The following is an 18,927-nucleotide window of genomic DNA, read 5'->3' on the forward strand; positions in this document are numbered from 1 at the left end:
GCACTCGAAGAATTAAAAAAAAAGGTAACAATTACCTTAAACCATGGACATTTGTAATATCACACCTCTGAATCTCGAGATGTATAAATCAGAGTGCGAGCATCGAGAGATTCTGACAACGTATCTCAATTTTTGATTCACACTCCATGTTTTGAGAAATATTTACCAAAGAGAACTTTCACATTGATCAATCTTCATGACACTACACTGGAAGAAGTTGGGCAATAAAGTTTACATTCTATTTTATTTAAATCCTAATTTATACTAAGGAATACATTGTAATATTGTATTATCTAAGTCCTTTGGAAGTTTTTTCACCTATTAGAGTTAAGCGTTTATGTACATATTTCCGCAATATCAATAAAATTTTGTTTACCGATTTATCCCTCTAAAGAAATAAAAACAGAATAAAAGAGACAAACTTAATCATGACACATTATTACAGAGATTGGGAATAGTTTATTAGACTTTAGACTAAAATTATTATTAGTATAACTTGTTCAAGTTAAATCACCTCTCAATACATAAACAGCCCTTTGAATTGCTCTGGCTACTCTCCATATCTCATGCTGGACTGTTTCCGTCTCTTTCGTTCTTGTCATCCGAGAGGCAGCTTCACTGATACCTGGAAAGACAGCCTCTTTGCATCCATAATCACATGATGGAGGTCCATAAATCTGTTCATTTACACAACCAATATACAAATTCATGTCTAGACTATTATTTACTTGAAAACTAAAAAACAACATAGTATTAAGCAATGGATGTGTGTTTGTTTGCCTGTTAAGAGGGCCTGGATTACAAAAACTTGTCATTGAGCACTCATTAGTTTAGTATTTGGTTGAAATTAAAGATTTGATTTGCTTATCCAATCCAATAACTAATTGTGGAAAATGTCGTTTTTAGTCAATTCTGGATCTGAGTATCACTCTAAACCGTCAAAAACATAAATCTGGTTAATTTTGTATTAGAAATAACCTAATAAGATAGTTCAAGTGGCAAGAGTGGCTAAAGAGACCAAACGTAATAGATTCGAAAAAAATAACTCATGTCTTATGACCTGTGTCTGGTTGGTAAGTCTCTTACCATTTGAGCTACCCAAAATGGTCTTTCTTTTTTCTTTTTTACTGAAAATCACTTTCTTAATAATTGCACTAACGAGTGGCCATTTGAACCTTTATTACCAATTCAATGTGCTAAGGGAAATTTGACAACTCTTTTTCCTTTTTTAAGAACTTCTTAAGTAAATAAACCCAAATAAAAAGTATACAACTTTAAGTTGCTTTTAATTTTACTTATTAATACCAATGCTAATGTATTAAATAACCCATTGAATATGTACTAGAGTCCAAATCACTATGGGACTTCCATTAGGCTAAATCGAGCATAAGCACAAATGAACCACTTTTTGAAACTAAACCCATTATGATCTCCCTACATGGCACCAACACCTTCTTAGTCCAAATAATTGAGCTTAATGAAGGTCCAATAGTGATTTAATCCTTCTTACAAGTTCAAAGGGTCATTTGAACTTCTATCCAAATACATGTCACATACTCATTATTTAAAGAACAATATTGTCCTTCAATCGTTAAATTAGAAGCAAATTAGTTCTACGTCTAATGTTGTTTCATGTTTCTAGTGCGGTTTGAAAGGAAAATAAAATGTGATACTTACTAGATGTTTAAACCATTCTTTTCCTTTAAGACCTTGTGGATCCAAGAAGCCTCTTTCAGCAAACATCAGCCGGTCATTTAGTATGCGCCTCTTCAGTGCAAAATGATAATCCCCAGCCTTCTCTGAGCTCAGCTCCTTCACTCAACATAGAAATACATTACATTAAGAGAATGGGCAAAAATAGAAAAGTAACATAATTGATAAGAAATAACTTTTTCTGTTTTCTATTCTAATCCAGCGCTAATCTCTGTTTTCTTTCAAGTGATTTTTGAGAACTATTTATAATATCATATAGAATTCAAAAACTATATATATAGTTTCGATAATTGGTGTATTTTGCCTATTAGTTTCATAAATCAAAGTAACATAATTTGGTAAAAGTGCTTTTTGTATGTAACAGCATTCTCGTCGCTGTATTCAATCTTTGTCGTACAAACTTTAACAATTCACACACAAAAATATATATAATATATGTACCTTTTTCTCATCCTCCGCTTTTTTAGCTGCCTCGACAAGTTCTTCGATGGAAGTAACTAAGGGATGTAAAGAGATAGATGCAATGTTGTCCAAGGCAGTGCCCAAGACCTTTACATACTCCTAGACAACAAAAAGTACAGCCATCAGAATTTCTGTTTCCATAGGATCACATTTGAAAAGGGGATATATCTGAATTTAGTCAGACCCATATTCAAATATTCATTGGCAGTTTCTCTGTCAGACCCAGATCCAGAAACATGTGTTTCCAATCTTTAATAAAAAAAATTATTGATATGACTCTAGAAGAAGATAAAATTGATTTAATTGGAAAAGTGACAGGACATGTGTCTGATAGAATGTGACACATATATGATAACATAAAACAGCAAATAATTATAAATTCCCAAATCTAAAAGAAATTATTCAAAACTGTATACCTGCAATTGAGCAGCATATGAAAGATAGTTGAAAGGCAAAATTAATTCATCAGCAAAATGAAGACCAAGAAGTCCCCAGACTCCAGTGACTGAACCAAATGAAAGAAAACTATTTTCAAAGATGGTAGAGCCAGCAGCCATAACAAATAAAAGCACTTAAAAGAACTGTTAAACAACGGTCAAATAAAATTTAAAAAACGGTTTACCAGCAACATGTCGCTGAAAATATGGGTCTGCGTACTTAGTTATCCAAGCATAGGAATCAAAAGCAGTGTGATAGACAGGGAAATCTGCAACATAAATGGAAGTTCATATTTATGATTATTGAAAAGAAAAGGTTAAGAAAACAATTGACAAATTCTTCTATTACATCAATCTTAATATCAGCTTCTTTTCATTTATAATCAAGAACATATGAACAATTTTACCTAGTCACATATTTGATTATTTACAAAATATTTCTGCATTATTCTTGTTTTTACCAGACACAATATATAGGACAAATTTTACCCATCTTTTTCCTTCAAACATGCACAATAACAAATTGTTTGCATTAAATCCAGAATTGCGCTTGAAAGTGTTTAAAGTAAGTAATGCTTTCACACATTAAGGCAACAAGATATTCCATTGGAGTCCTTTTACATATTATACACAAATACAAGAGCAAAAAAGTTATTTCGTTAGATTTGAATGATTTTTAACCATCCTTCATATTCTACTTTAAACAGATGAATAATAAACAGTAGGTGGCATTAACATGAGAACCTACCTTCACCATAGTACATGTCAATAGAAGGAATTCCTGCATGTTGTAAAAATGGAGCAAAATCTGAATCTGCACCTGTGAGTCTTTGAATCTGCAGAATACCAAAGAAAATACATTCCAAATATATTATGTCTTGTTTTAAAACTGATGTAGTGCAACATTGACGGAAAGCATAAAAATACATAAATTGAATCCATGTTATGAGAAACTATGCACCAACATTTACCAAGAAAGGGGCGAAAGAAACTAAAAGTTGACACCATCTGGAGATGACAATATTTCAAAGTTAAAGATACTTATTCCGAACGAAATACAATAATCCGATGATGTTTTGGTATATATTTTTTCATCTTGATTATGATCAAGAAAAGTTGTGTTTTCCAAATATCACAATTCTCTATATATTAATTTTGATCAAGATAAAAAAATCATATGGATCATGTCAAGAAAAGAAAAACTCTATACCAAATAAAGCCTTATCACACTATAATCTAGATCATTATCTAGAAAAAACCTTGTACCAAACAAAAAATATATATATACTTTTCAATTTTAACTTTGACCATTTTTCAATGTGGCAAAGATTGTGCCAAAATATAGCATCTTCCAAATAGACAATATTACAATGATTCCATGAATTTTAATTTTATGAATCTAGCCCATTGCCCATAGTCATAGTCCCCACTTCAACTTAGGGGGTTTCTTTGTGGGAATCGAACTTGAGACTTTTGATCTTTTAGGCAAGCCTTTTTCTACTTAACTACCCTAGTGAGTTAATAAAATTCAAGTGAAATGAGCTAGATACCATTCAGGTTCCATCAGAATAGTAGTTACTCCAGTCCTAGCTTTATGTCACTTGCACTAGAGTAATAAAAACTGTTCATAGATACTCTTGAAGGAACACTAAGCAGAGGAGAAAGAACTGACATGAAAATCTTACCTTTATACCCTTGTTATTAGCCACCCACTTCTCATACAATGTCATATCACTGGAATCAGGATCTTTGACCTGAGACAAGTTTCAATCTTTAATTAGTAACCGAAACAATTTGGTGGGATTTTATTTTTTTGCCATAGAAAGCATAACTATCAATTGATATGGAAAGCATCTGGGAAGAAAAGTGCTTTGAAGATATGGACTTTTTGTTAGGTCACAATTAAAATGAAAGAATAGTCTAGCAACACTTATAAAATCATTGCACCCAACATAACTACGAAAACCCGCATCAAATCAAAAGAATGGGGGGAAAAGTACCCAATGATACTTCCAAACAATTCAATTGCAAAATATATCGAGCGATTCACCAAATTCATCGTATTCAACGATGATTTTCATCACAAACCCACAAAAAAATAGGTCAACCACAAGAGATAAGATCTTAGTAACATACCTTTTTTGTCACCTCAATTAGGAGATCATCTAACTGAGGAGTTGCGCTAGCAATGAATCCAGGACCTTGAACTGCACAATCAACATTTATATAGGCCACAGCTTTCGAACCCAAATTTATTAGGTTATCTTCAACCCATTCAGTAGATCCTACCTGAACCCAAATGATATAGTTTTATGGATGGAAGAAAAGGAATACATTCAATGAATCTTGTAACTTATTTTTAAGTTATCATAAATAAAAGAACAAAAAGGAAACAGTCCATCTCCAGTGCAAATCTGATGCAATCCATTTTGGGGAGAACTAGACAAATATGCATTACCTACCTCTATATTAAAAGAGCTTTCTAGAATCACTGAAACCCATGATCAAGCATTCTAAATGCACCAAATGGGAAAAACATATAGATTGAATGAATTATAGGCAAACTTCCAGCCACATTGATGATGAATTGTACAAGATATGTTAGTTTCATGAAAAATCCCAAAAAACTTGAAATTTTGTATTAGCGGTGTATTTTTTATAATCTGGCAGTATATATATGAGAATAATAATACCTACCATCCCAAACTCTTCGGCGTCCCAACTGCACAGGACAATCGTTCTTCGAGGACTCCAACCCTTGCGCACAAGAAGAGAGTATCGACGAGCAATGTCAAGAAGTGCAGCAGTTCCACTGTTGGGATCAACTGCACCGTAAGTCCATGCATCTCTGTGATTACCAAGCAATACAAAACGATCAGGCTCTTCGTATCCTCTTATGACTGCAAAAACATTGCTGATTGTTGACATCTTCTTTTCTCCCTGGAAGATAAAGACATTTGTATAATTGAAATTAGATTTATAATTCCAATTTATAGGAATTGACATTCAATTCTTATGTTTGGAGAAATTATGGAATTGCAATTAAAAAGTGAAAAGGATACATTCAATTTCATTAGAATTATAATATCCTCAGCTTAATGGCTTCAGGAGTCGTGTTCAAAAGCTTTACCTTTCCTTGTTTCCTTTTGCTTGTATCTTGTGAACACACTTTGTATTCAAGCTTTTTACGAAATAAATGTTGAGCTATTTTTCAAAAAAAAAAAAATCTAGTGTAAGTCTAAGTAATCTAACTTTATCTATATTAATCTACTATTATTAATTGATCTAATTATAATTATCAACTAAAAATATACATAATTATGCCCTAATAATCATAGCTATTCATAATCATATTATGATTAACCTTGGACAAATTTGCTACATTCTCAAACTTCACCATTTTAGCTTATTGCATTTATTTTCAGCTAGAAAGAGGCTGGAATCCATTTTGGTCACTTCTAGGACATAGTGTTATGCATATTTTGGGTAAGTTCTAATTGATCTGTGAAACAAGGCACAAAAACTAGCATATTCTAATTCAAATATAGATAGACAACTTATATGATCTTATGAACCTTCCTATAATAGTTCTAGTTTTCCTGCGACAAATTTATTTTTTCTTTATTTAAACAACATAACTAAAGTTGGAGACATAGGAATAGAAGACAACTGAATCCCCAACTTCTAGAGACTATTATCCATCTTTCATCAATGTTCAAAGCTCCAAAATTCCTTGTTTCTATTCGAGCACTGAAATTCCACTGAGAATTAAAGGATGAGATGAAAACACAGATGAAAAAAGAACAAAAAAGGTTCGTACAAAGAATCAATCAATACAATTGTTATGAACAGAAACACAAAAATATCCAAAATTATGTGGGTCCATATTCTCCAAAATTTCCTAATGAATTCTTAGCCTAATCGGATGGCATCTCCACTAGCTGTTACATTATTGTGCAACAATATCATATTCTATTTTGTTTTTTGTTTTCTTATACCAGGGCTATAAGTTCAAGACCCCCTAGTTCAATCAAGATACTTCTAGAGAGAAAAGATCTTGAAACCTCAACATATTAAGTTCAAGACTCTTATCATTCTATCAAATAATTGTTCATCTCATTACTACTCATATGACCCACAAAATAACTTTACCCATTTTAACATGATAGTCACCATTTGTAGAAATCTTTGTCACTAGAGCTAAGATTCCACCAATCTTAGGTTTGTCCTAGAACAAAAAATAGAAAGATCTAAAGGGGTAGCCATTAAAATATGAGGGATGATGTTATATGAATGTCTTTCCATTTCTTTGCACAAACACAAAGAAGAGGAATTGGCACAAAGATTCCCCAATCTAAAAGCAACCAGACAAACATCTAGCCTATAATAATTGAAACCAGGTTCACTCACCATCATAAAAAGACAAAAAAAAAAATTGGGGAGCAGAAACCAACCTGATAAGTGAAGTTGATCATAATAGGACCAGGACCAACCCTACCAACCTTGGACTTTAGGGTCTCCTTCCAATGATAAGGTAACCGGGCCCCTTCTAATGACCTCAAAATGGTCCCCGCCGCGTCCGCCGATATGGGTATAGAAGGTATTGTCGGAAACCTCTTCACTACTTCTTCATCATCTAACTTTAATTTCTCTCCACCATCAATCCCTGCCCAACCAGGTGTCAATGGGTCCCCCAAACCCTTCAACACCGTCCCTCTCTCAACGCCGTTATTAAACCCTTCAGTCTCAGTGTACATTAGCACCGCCGCCAACCCTTTCTCCGCCGCTTTTTCCACCACCGCATTCCTAGATAACCCACCTCGTCTGACCAACGCTACACAGCCGGCGAGTTTCATCCCCTGCGACTCGAGTACGGCGTAATCATTCTCTTCGCCGTGATTTACAAATACCGCTCTACCGTAAGCCGACCCAGAAGGGGAATAGGCGTGGTAAGGCGTAACAATGGAATCTTGATCGATACCAATCTCAGTGATGGGTATTTCCTTGACGGCGCCGTTGCTGAAATGCAGGGATAAAGAGGTGTGTATTGGGTATGAAAGGAGGACATTGTATTCCTTGACGTGGGTCTCGAAACCCGAGTTACGGAAGTGGTTTAGGACGTAGGCGATTGTCTTGTCGGCGGGTGGAGTTCCGGCGAGGTGAGGATGGAGAGTTAGAGTACGGAGATAGTCGGAGATGGTTGAGTTGTCGGCGGAAGAGATGAATGTATTTCTGAAGAGATTAGCATTTTGGGAAGTTTTATTTGAAATGAGTGAATTATTGCGGTAGTGAAGGGTGTAGAAGAGTATAATGCAGAAGATGATGATGATTAGAGAAAAGGTGTAGAATGGAGATTTTGATCTGGGAATATTTGGACTGAAAGATTGAGCCATGGATGGATAATCAATCAATCATACAGAGAGAGATCTTTTGAATTGGATCTTTGAAGGTGATTATGATGATGAGAGAAGAAACATCAGTCAGACTATTAGTGACACATTGACACTGCAAATTGTTCAGAATGAATGCAATGTGACAAATAGACCACTATGTTTCTTCATTTTTCTTCCATTTTTCTTTTTGGATAAAAATTATTTGAAACATGTTTTTCTTTTTAACAAACAAGTTAAGTTTATAATCTTAATTAACAAGTTAACTAAAAAAAATAGTAACGTTTTTTTTTTTTCTTCAGTTTTATCACTTTTTTTTAATATTTTTATGTTTTTTCAGCTTTTTATTAATTTTCTTTCCTTATTTATATAATTGTATTTAATTATAATAATAATAATAATAATAATAAAATATAAATTTAAACATGTTTTTTTCTTTTTAACAAATAAAAATAAGATCTAAAATCATATATATCTATTCACTTTATTTATATTTGTTATTTAAAATAATATTATATTCAAAAATCATTGTAATGATGTTTTTTTTTTTTTTGTTGTGTTTCATTATATTTATCATTTTAAAGCTAATGGAACAAAAATCAGATCTTGAAATAACTTAATTTAAAAGATCCCAAAATTTGACATAGAAACGGTTTTTAAAAATTGATCTTTGTAAAGATCGAATGATCGTGATTAGGGTTAGAGCTTTTGTTCTCCATAATTATATGAATCATCTGCAACTTATCGATCATGATTCCATGATATGTATCAAATTTATGAGAACTTCAATTTCTTCATACCAAATGAAGAACACTCGGTCCTAGGACTGAGTCCTATAGAATCGGGACTAAGAAACAGGACCGAGGATCTTCGGTCTAGACCGAGACTGAGGACCGGTATTTTTGAGCTAGGACTGATGTTCTTGAGCCTGGGACCGGTGTTCTTGAGCTAGGACCGAGCCCCGGAATTGATACCCAGGACTTAAGACCGAGAAACCCGACCGATTTTTCTAACCTAGGAACGAGCACTCCCTTTAGCCTATGACCGAGCCTCCTCTTAGCATAGGACCGAGAACCACATAACCCTATGTAGGGGTGGCCAAAAAATCCGATCCGAAAGATCTGATACGGCCGATCCGATCTGATCCAAAAAAATCCGAATACGATGGATCGGATTTGGATATCGATTCGATCCGATATTTTTACCGGATTTCCGGATCGGATACGGATCGGGCAAAAAAATATTTGATATTCGAAGCCGATCCGGTGATTTTTTAAATTTTAAAATAAAATAACATATTTATAATAATTACAAACCCAAACAAAAATCTCTCTCTTCCTTTTGTTTTACTTACCGTTTCCCTTTACAAACCCAAACAAAAATATTATTAAATAATTACAAACCCAAACAAAAATCTCTCTTCCTTTTATTTTCTATTGTTTTCTTTTACAAACCCAAACAAAAATATCTCATTTCCTTTTATTTTCCTTCCCGTTTTCCTTTAGATCTGTTTGTGAATTTGTTCTCTTTAGATGGAGACCTAATTTTAAAGCTCAAATAGTCATTAATCATTGAAAGCTTGGAGGCTGAAGCGTATGAAAAAAATTAGAAATATGAAGAAAAAAAAAGAAATATGAAAAAAAGTGGATCGACGGGTATCCGGCTGGCTGATCCGATCCGGTGTTTTAGGATCAGATAGTGGCCGGATACCGGGTCGGATACGGATCGCAATTTTTAAAAAAATAGAGGCGGATATCCGATCTGAAATACCGTATCAGATCGGTAGGTTTGTCCACCCCTAACCCTGGGACCGAGGACCAAGACCGATAAACTATACCTGAGACTGAGCATCCTAAGTTTGAGACCGAGCCTCACAAACCCAGGATCGAGCCTCACGAACCTAGGACCGAGCTCTCTAGTCCCTCAACCAAGTGACATGAGCCCTAGTCTAGACCGAGCCCAGATCACTAAAATTGAACACAGACCCTAAGACTCTTGTTCTAAGGCCTGTTTGATTCCACTTTTCAAAATCCAAAATTATTTTTATAATTTTGAAACCCAAATTTATTTTCAAATAATTCCGAAAGGTCAAAAAATGATATTTAAATATTTTCGAGATATTTCCTAAACCAATATTTTGGCTAAAGTCCTATTTAGAATTTATTTTTAAATTCTAACATTTTTATGATATTTTTAAGGTTTTTACTTAGTATTATATCAACGCAATCGTATGTACGCCCTTCTAAATAATTTTGTATAATTATTTACGCAATCTAAATTTATCATTGTTTAGGACCCTCAGACTACTAAAAAATATTATAAATATATCTTAAATAGCCAGACTTTGTTTATTTTAAAATTTTAAAATTGTCCTTTGACGGGCGCGGAGGACATAGCGCGAAATCCCTTTCCCGAACGTAACCAAAAATACGAATCCATTACAAAAATTCTAGTATAAATACGTTTATACAGGTATCATTTTATTGATTTTTATAAAATCATTTGGTGACTCTGATTTTCACGTATTGGCACATGTCCACGACACGTGTTAAGCTACGGAGGGAGCGATTCCTGGAGGTTACAAGTATTTTTTCGAGATATACACGTTCAAAACAAACCATACGAACTCGGAAACTTTAAAAAAATATATAATTCGTGGAAATAATTGAAAAATCAGAAAAAATATAGAATTACTATTTTATTTTAACAAATTTGTTAAAATAATTTTTTAAAAAATAGGTTAAAATAAGAAGACAGAGTGTTCTTTCTCTTCTAAAATAACCTTAAATACTAAAATTGTGAAAGTTGAATCCACCTCTATCAAGATTAAAAGTTTGAGCCTTATTGGATAACGACCCAAGTTCGATCTCCAAATTACCATTGTGCCAAATTTAATATATGAAGATAATCTTTCTTAATGTTAATAAATATATAAATATTGTATTCAATGTTGAACAAAAAAAATAAGTTATATTAAAAAATTATATATATTTCTTACTAACTAGACAAAATATACTTTGAGTTTACTTAAAAATAAGTTATTTTCATTATCAAACTCTTAATTTTTTACTCTTTAAGGACATTTTTATTATTTGAAATATAATAATAATAATAATAATAATAATAATAAGTTTACATCAAATTTAAATTTATTATTATTAAATTATTAATTATTTTCAAATAACTATGGATATAACTATAAGTTTCTTATTAAAAATTATAAATCATTAACATTTTTAAGTAAATAATTACATTAAATCAATTTGAATTTACTTTTAAGTTATTTTGGTTATTAAGAAACAAATACGAGTTTCAAATCTTACTCAAAACGTTTTAAATGAAATTAAAAGTCATTATTCTTCAAACAAAAATAATAATAATTAAATTAATTTAAATTTGTATCTTATTAAAACACCCATAGATTTATTTGACAATAAAAAGATTGATTAAAATTCTTTTATTTAATATTGTTTATTTGATATGTAAATTTTTAATTTTGCCAAAGTAAAAATGAATAGGTATAGTAAAAAAATTGATTAAAATATTTTTTCATAATATATTTAAAATTTATTTAGTTTTTACATAAAAAAAGTTTTTATCTAATTTAATCATATTTTTTTATAACAAAAATAAAATTAATTTTAATTTTTACTTGTCAGAATATAACTCCTTAGCATTATCCTATATTATAGAGGAGGATTGATACTAGAGAGGGCGACTTGAGACAGCGACTGGGAGAGCGATGGTCTACATGGCCAACAGGTGAAAATTAATAAATAAATAAAAATATAATAATAATTAAAACAGAATATTCTCTCTCCTCTTATTCATTAATTTCTCTCTCCTCTTATTAAATAATTTCTCTCTCTATCTCTACAAATTAATTTATCTCATTTATACATATTCTCACGATTATTATTTTACTCATTTATTTGATATTTATTATTTAACGGTTAAAATAACTCAATAATTTACAACAAACTCTCACATTAAATATTTTAATAATATGTTTAAATAAATTCTAAACCCTAAACTTTAAACCCTAAACTCTAAATCTTAGACCCTAAACTCTAAACCCTAAATCCTAAATACTAAATTCTAAACCCTAAACCCTAATTAATATCACTGATTAGTTGAATTATGAATTTATCTCTTTTATTTTTATTTTATTTTTATGACTTTTCAATTCATTTATTATTAATTAGGAGAGAGAATATTCTTTTTTCCTAAATACTAAATTCTAAACTCTAAACCCTAATTAATATTGAATTATGAATTTATCTCTTTTATTTTTATTTTATTTTTACGACTTTTCAATTCCTTTATTTATCAAATATTTTTTTATTTATTCTTTATGCTTCTTTTTTCTTTTTCTTTTTTATTATTTTTTTCTATTGACTTATTAATATTTTTTTACGATTAATATTTTTTTTAATTTCACCCTGTCCGCCGCCACCTAGACACAATCGCCAAAATTATATGAGAGAAAATAATTAATAAGAGAAGAGAGAAAATAATTAATAAGAGGAGAGAATATTCTACATGTCTGCGATAAAATTATATGAGAGAAAATAATTAATAAGAAAAGAGAGAAAATAATTAATAAAAGTAGAGAATATTCTACATATCCGCCAGTAGACATAGCTGTCCCAAGTCGCACTCTATATCATTTTTCATTATAGAGTGAATCTCCGTTATCACTTGAACTAGTAGATGATAAAATACTTATTTTTAATAAACTTTATAATTACAAATTACATTTTTATATATTTTTTTTGTTTAATAATTTTTTTTTTATCTAATTTAATCATATTTTTTATATTAAATGTAAATAAAAGTATTTTAAATTTTATAATTTTTGACATTGACTTTATTTGTAACCATCATCATAACCAAATATATTTTGGAAAAAAAACTCTTACTACACTTACATTTGCATTAAATCGTAGTCACGTATATAAATATATTTTTTTAAAACCACGTATATAAATATATTATTTTAGAACGTTTGTGAAGCTTAATGTAATTAGATCATGTTTGCTTCTTATCTTAAAAAACATATATATAAATATATTTTAATAAAAATATTATTTGAAAATCTAACATTATTTTTAGAAAAAGAGATAAAATATATTTTATTAAATATTCAATTTGAAAATTAACATTTATGGTTGCATTTAATATATGGATATTCAACTATAGGTACATTCCAATATTATTTATAATAGTTTTTAGATAAGGTTAAAATGGCATTTGGTACATTTTTTAATTTTCAATATCTCAATTATATATATTAAAATGACATTTGGTACATTTTTAATTTTTAATATATATATATATATATAATACTTAATTTTAAAGTGTCTGAAATTGTAGAGGGTGGAAAATGTGGTTAATTTAAATAGGTATGTGAGAGTTAATGGATACTTGGATCGAGTCGGCGAGGGTTGACCCGCCTGCCCATAAACTTGAAAAATTAAATTAAAAATGTGATATACACATGTTTCAAACTTACAACCTCATCATATAAATTCAACATTTTAATCAACTAGACTAACACTTTATATTTTAAATTCAACTTCAAAATTGATGAACGTATGACATATCTAACAATATAATTTCAATCCCACCAAGGTAAATCAGTGGTAAGACTCGACTTAAGAGATCAAAATGTTACGGGTTTGATTTAATCTGAAACGCTTTGAATTTAAACGGGTGACTATGCATGTGGGGTGTCAATGTGTCATGCTAGTTCTTCTTTTTATATAACTTTTTAAACAACTAAACTAATAATATTTTTAATTTGTTTATATAATTTAACTTTTTATATATTCATATATAAAATTATAAAAATAAATTAACAATTTTAAGTGGTATAATGTTTAAGTGTTAATTATTCATAATAAAGTAAGTTGATAAATGGGTGAGAATAAGAGTTTTGCTTAACAAAAGTGAGTTGATGATAAAAAGTCGATAAAAATGAGTTAGTTTGGTTGGGTAGTAAATCGATAAAAATGAGTTAGTTTGGTTGGGTAGTAAATTGATGAAAGTAGGTAAAGAGGAGATAATAATTATAAGGAGAATAAGGAATATGTTGGTCTCTTCCTCTCTCTATTCTCTTCTCATTCTTTTCCATTTGATCTCTCAGGCTTGATATGTGATTTTGTACTCTAGAATGAAAAAAGATTAAAAATAAATGTTTTAATTAAATAATAATAGGAAAGAATAAATAAAATTAATAAATTTATAAGTATATTGATATCTATTGTTTATTTGGCATAATATTTTAATAATTATCAAAATTAATTGTATTCAAATAAACACATATTTTTAATTAAATTCAAATAAACACGTAAAATTTATAATATAAACAAACCAAATATCTATAATAATTAATAAATATATATATAAAGAGAATAAAAAATTAAATATAAAATTTATTAATATTTTATTTATTTTGACTAATTTTTTCTTCTTTTTTATTATATATATATATATATATATTGAATTAATTGATTTATTTATATATTTTTTAAATGAGTAATAATAAGAAAAGAATAAAAAAAATTAATAAATTTTAAAACTATATTAAATTAAAGAGAATATAGAATTAAATATAAATCTTATTAATATTTTTTATGTGGACTAATTATTTCTTTATATATATATTGAATTAATTGATTTATTTATATGTTTTTTAAATGAGTAATAATAGGAAAAGAATAAAAAAAATTAATAAAGTTTATAAATATATAAAAATTAAATATAAAATTTATTAATTATTACAAATAATATTATTAATAGTGACATGTTTTCATCCCAGAAATTCATTCTCCCAATTTTATTTTCGCAAACTCATTAGTCTTGCCAAACTTTATTCCGAAGATTTTACAAGCAGTGATTATTTATTTTTGGAACAATAATTTCGGGTTTACTTATTTAATTTGCGGGATGATCCTCAATTTTCTTCAATTGAAGACTTGAGAATTTTGCTCAGAAATTGGTTGCAACAGAAAAATATATAGTCTTTCTATTGGTTTATCGATTGATAGAGTTTGCTTTAGTTTTACCAGTTGCAACTGCATCCGTTGAAAGAGTTTTTTCTGCAATAAAGACCGTGGAGACTGATTTACGTAATCGAATGTGAGATGAATGGATGAATGATAGTTTAGTTGTATTGTTGAGAAAAATATTTTCTCAATAATTAAAAATGAGTCAATATTGCAATATTTTCAACAAATGGAATCTCGTAGAATAAATTTGTCTTCTTTTGTACCGACTCATGAACAAAAATAATTTAGTAATTGTGCTTTTAGTATTTTTATGTAATTACCGAGTAAAATTTTAATTAGAAAATGCATTTATTTGATTACCAAAAAAATGCTACCTTACTATTTATATTTGGTCCCCCGAAAAAATATTTTTGAGTCCGCCACTAACAGAAGCTAGTTGGTAAAATGAGTGAGAATAAGGCTGATAAAAAGAAACTAGTTGGGTAGTAAGTTGATGAAAGTCGATAAAAATGGTTGAGTAATAAAGAATATGTTGGTTCACAGAAATGAGTCAGTAAATGAAGTATTATAGTTGGACACGATCTAATAGATCGTTGTATTGAGTAGTTGGATCATAGTCTCTTACCACTAGTAAAAAAATCATTAATAGTAACCAAAAATAGTAACCGTTTGTTCAGCGGTTGATATTAAAGAGGTAATACCAACCGTTTTAAAAACCGTTAATATAAAGGGGGTCAATATCAACCGCTCTTAAAAACGGTTGATATAAACTCATCTATATTAACGGAATTTTAAAACGGTTGATATTGACTTCACTCTATATCAATAGTTTCAAAAACCGTTGATATAAAGGGGGTCAATATCAACCGCTCTTAAAACGGTTGACATTAACTCATCTATATTAACGGAATTTTAAAATGGTTGATATTGACCCACTTTGTATTAATAGTTTTAAAAACCGTTAATATTAATCACATCTATATCAACCACTTTAAAAAACCGTTGATATTGACCAAATCTATATCAACCATTTTAAAAATCGTTGATATAAAGGGGGAAATATCAACAGGTATTATAAGACTTATTCTGATATATATTTTGTTATATTACATTTTATTATTACAGCAAAATGTTTGAATATTTTATTCTTAGTAAAAAAGAAATTATTCAATATTTATATTTTTATTAAAAGTTGTTATGAGAATTTATTTGTAATTTTTGAATTATTTTTATTTATTTAATATGAGGAATAAAAGTGAGATAAGATAAAAAAAAATATACACCTAAAGGAATATTTTTTTTTAGGGAAAGTAAAAATAAAAATATTAACAAAATTTAGTGTTTATGAAAAATATAAATATTAATAAATTTTAATATTTAATAAGAACAAAAAAATACTATTAAAAAGGAGAAATTAAAATTTAAGATTTAAAGAAAAAAATTAATAAGTGGAGAGATTAGAGAGAAACTAGGAAAGATATATAATCATATATTTTTATTAAATTTAAAATATAATTAATAATTATTTATATAAATATATATATATATGAATTTATTAATAATTAATTATATGAATTATATATATATATATAATATAAATATTAAATAATAATAATAATAATAAGTAAAAAAACTAAAATTTTATGATAATATAATTTAAATTTAAAAACATAATATAATTTCATATTTTATGTAATAAAATAAATATATATATATAATTAAATTTAAAATATTTATATTTATTTAATAAAATATACATATAAAATATTTAAAATTTAAAATTTTTATATAAATTAATTTGATTTGTTATTTAATAGAGTAAATATATATAATATTACCATTTTAAAAATAGTTGATATTAAATATTTTTTTAATATTTTGAATTTAATAATTTATATTTATATATAATATTTAATAGTTAATATATATATATATATAAATATAATATTTAATAGTTAATATATATATATATATATATATATATATATATAAATATAATATTTAAGTAATTAAATTTTTTAACTATAATATATATATATATAATTAAAATAAATAAATAAAATATTATTAAAATCGTGGGTTGTTATACAAAATAATTAATTAATTAATTCTCCATTATCTGATAACTTCTCCTTAACCTCGATAACTTCTTCTCTCCTCAATCACCTCTCTTCCCACAACCTTTATTTTTATGACCTCAATTACTTATTCTCTTTTCAATCTCTCTCTCATCCCTCAACTCCTCAATCTCTCTCATCCCTCAACCCTCAATCCTATGCTCTCAAATCCAGTGACAATTCTCCTCCTTCAAATCAATGCTCTTAATTCCCTTCTCATTTGCCTTATAGGTAAAATTATCATTGTATAATCAGATTTTTGAGATACATTAAGAAGTTGTTAAATAGATTAAACAGATTCTTCCAACAATGTTTATATTATTAACTTTAATTTTAATTATTTATATTGTAAATGTCTGGTCTGGTGATCGACAATCTCTTCAATGAGGTATACTAAATTTGGACGGAATTAATTATAAAAAAGATGAGGTAGTTAATTATGAAGAAAAAAAGGTTTATGCTGAAGGAAGAAGAAATAGATGATAGAAGATGAAGATCAAGGAAGAAGAGATAGAAGATGAAGATCAAGGAAGAAGAGATAGAAGATGAAGATCAAGGAAGAAGAAATAGATGATAGAAGATGAAGATCGAATTATTATTTTTTATTTTTTGTATTATGAATTTTTTTTATTTAAATGTAGTATTTGTATGTAATGGAATTAAATTATTTTAATGTTAATTTTGGAATTATATTTAAAAATTATCTTGTCATTTGAAATTTTGTATAAAATAATTAAATTTATTTTAAAATGATTTTTAATTAAATAATTGAAATATTTTTTTTATAAATTCGGAATAAAAAATGTCAACAACCATTATAATTTAGAAATTACAACCACTTTTATAGTTCTTAATAACAACCGCCTACAAAATGGTCAATATTAAGTAATGACAACATTTTTTAAAACGGTTGATATTACTTAATAACAATTGCATGTAAAACGGTTGATATTTCTTAATAACAACCGCTCACAAAACGGTTGTTATTGAGTAATAACAACCGCCCTACGGAGGCTCTAGTAACGGATGTCAACCGCTTTTTGAGCTGTTGTTATTACTCAATACTAACCATTTTTTGTTTAATAACAACAGTAAAAACCGTTGATATTGACCTTTTTTTTACTAGTGTACCATAAAGATGGCTGCATGCGCAGCAACGCCAACTATGAGAAATCCACCAATCCACATGTGATGTGTGAACAATGACAGTTGTGTACCATAGTCAGTAGCTAGATATGGGTAAGGGGGCATGAAATACATATGGTGAGCTACAACAATGGTTAAAGAACCTAACATAGCTAGGTTAAGAGATAATTGAGCATGCCATGACGTTGTTAGGATCTCATATAGGCCTTTATGACCCTGGCCTGTAAATGGGCCTTTATGAGCTTCTAAAATATCTTTTAAGCCATGACCAATACCCCAGTTGGTCCTATACATGTGACCCACGATCAGGAAAAGGATTGCAATAGCTAAATGATGGTGTGCTATATCGGTTAACCATAGACCACCAATTACTGGATCTAATCCTCCGCGAAAAGTCAGAAATTCTGCATATTTTGACCAATTCAAGGTGATTGTATATGATTATATGATAATTTTATTTTTAATTCTACAAATAAAGTGAATTTAGCTAGTTATTTTAAATATATATATATATAATATAAAAATACTTAAAAAAAAATAAAGTACAGGCAGAAAGAGAAAGACGAATTGCATAAATTAGTATAAGCTTATGGTCAGGAGAAAAAAAAATATAGATATATATATATATATATATTTTATAGAAACTCTA

At 28.7% G+C, this 18,927-nt stretch overlaps 2 protein-coding genes across 2 annotated transcripts; both read right to left on the reverse strand.

Moving 5' to 3' along the window:
- Nucleotides 1–246: 246 nt before the first annotated feature.
- Nucleotides 247–8,085, reverse strand: LOC124919255 (probable glutamate carboxypeptidase AMP1). The gene is made up of 10 exons (XM_047459457.1): nt 7,067–8,085; nt 5,310–5,552; nt 4,749–4,901; nt 4,298–4,366; nt 3,361–3,448; nt 2,798–2,881; nt 2,592–2,680; nt 2,155–2,274; nt 1,678–1,812; nt 247–677 (listed from the first exon to the last, which is right to left on the reverse strand). Exons 1-10 carry the CDS (start codon nt 8,003–8,005, stop codon nt 501–503), a joined length of 2,097 nt encoding a protein of 698 aa, XP_047315413.1. The 5' UTR covers nt 8,006–8,085; the 3' UTR covers nt 247–500.
- A 7,489-nt stretch (nt 8,086–15,574) lies between these two features.
- LOC124922171 (photosystem I P700 chlorophyll a apoprotein A1-like) lies at nt 15,575–18,704 on the reverse strand. The gene is made up of 2 exons (XM_047462901.1): nt 18,264–18,704; nt 15,575–15,640 (listed from the first exon to the last, which is right to left on the reverse strand). Exons 1-2 carry the CDS (start codon nt 18,570–18,572, stop codon nt 15,581–15,583), a joined length of 369 nt encoding a protein of 122 aa, XP_047318857.1. The 5' UTR covers nt 18,573–18,704; the 3' UTR covers nt 15,575–15,580.
- Nucleotides 18,705–18,927: the final 223 nt, after the last annotated feature.

The sequence above is a fragment of the Impatiens glandulifera genome, chromosome 1 (genome assembly GCF_907164915.1).
Source record: "Impatiens glandulifera chromosome 1, dImpGla2.1, whole genome shotgun sequence".
NCBI classification, from domain to species: Eukaryota; Viridiplantae; Streptophyta; class Magnoliopsida; order Ericales; family Balsaminaceae; genus Impatiens; species Impatiens glandulifera.

What these genes read in the sequence shown, in the direction of transcription:
- LOC124922171 (XM_047462901.1), bottom strand. Translation starts at nt 18,572, where the DNA reads ATGTATAGGACCAACTGGGGTATTGGTCATGGCTTAAAAGATATTTTA. An exon ending in CGCATGCAGCCATCTTTATG is followed by an intron (nt 15,641 to 18,263) that starts GTACACTAGTAA and finishes TTTTTACTAGTG; the next exon opens with GTAAGAGACTATGATCCAAC.
- LOC124919255 (XM_047459457.1), bottom strand. Translation starts at nt 8,005, where the DNA reads ATGGCTCAATCTTTCAGTCCAAATATTCCCAGATCAAAATCTCCATTC. An exon ending in ACGCCGAAGAGTTTGGGATG is followed by an intron (nt 4,902 to 5,309) that starts GTAGGTATTATT and finishes ATTTGGGTTCAG; the next exon opens with GTAGGATCTACTGAATGGGT. An exon ending in AAGCGGAGGATGAGAAAAAG is followed by an intron (nt 1,813 to 2,154) that starts GTACATATATTA and finishes TGTTGAGTGAAG; the next exon opens with GAGCTGAGCTCAGAGAAGGC.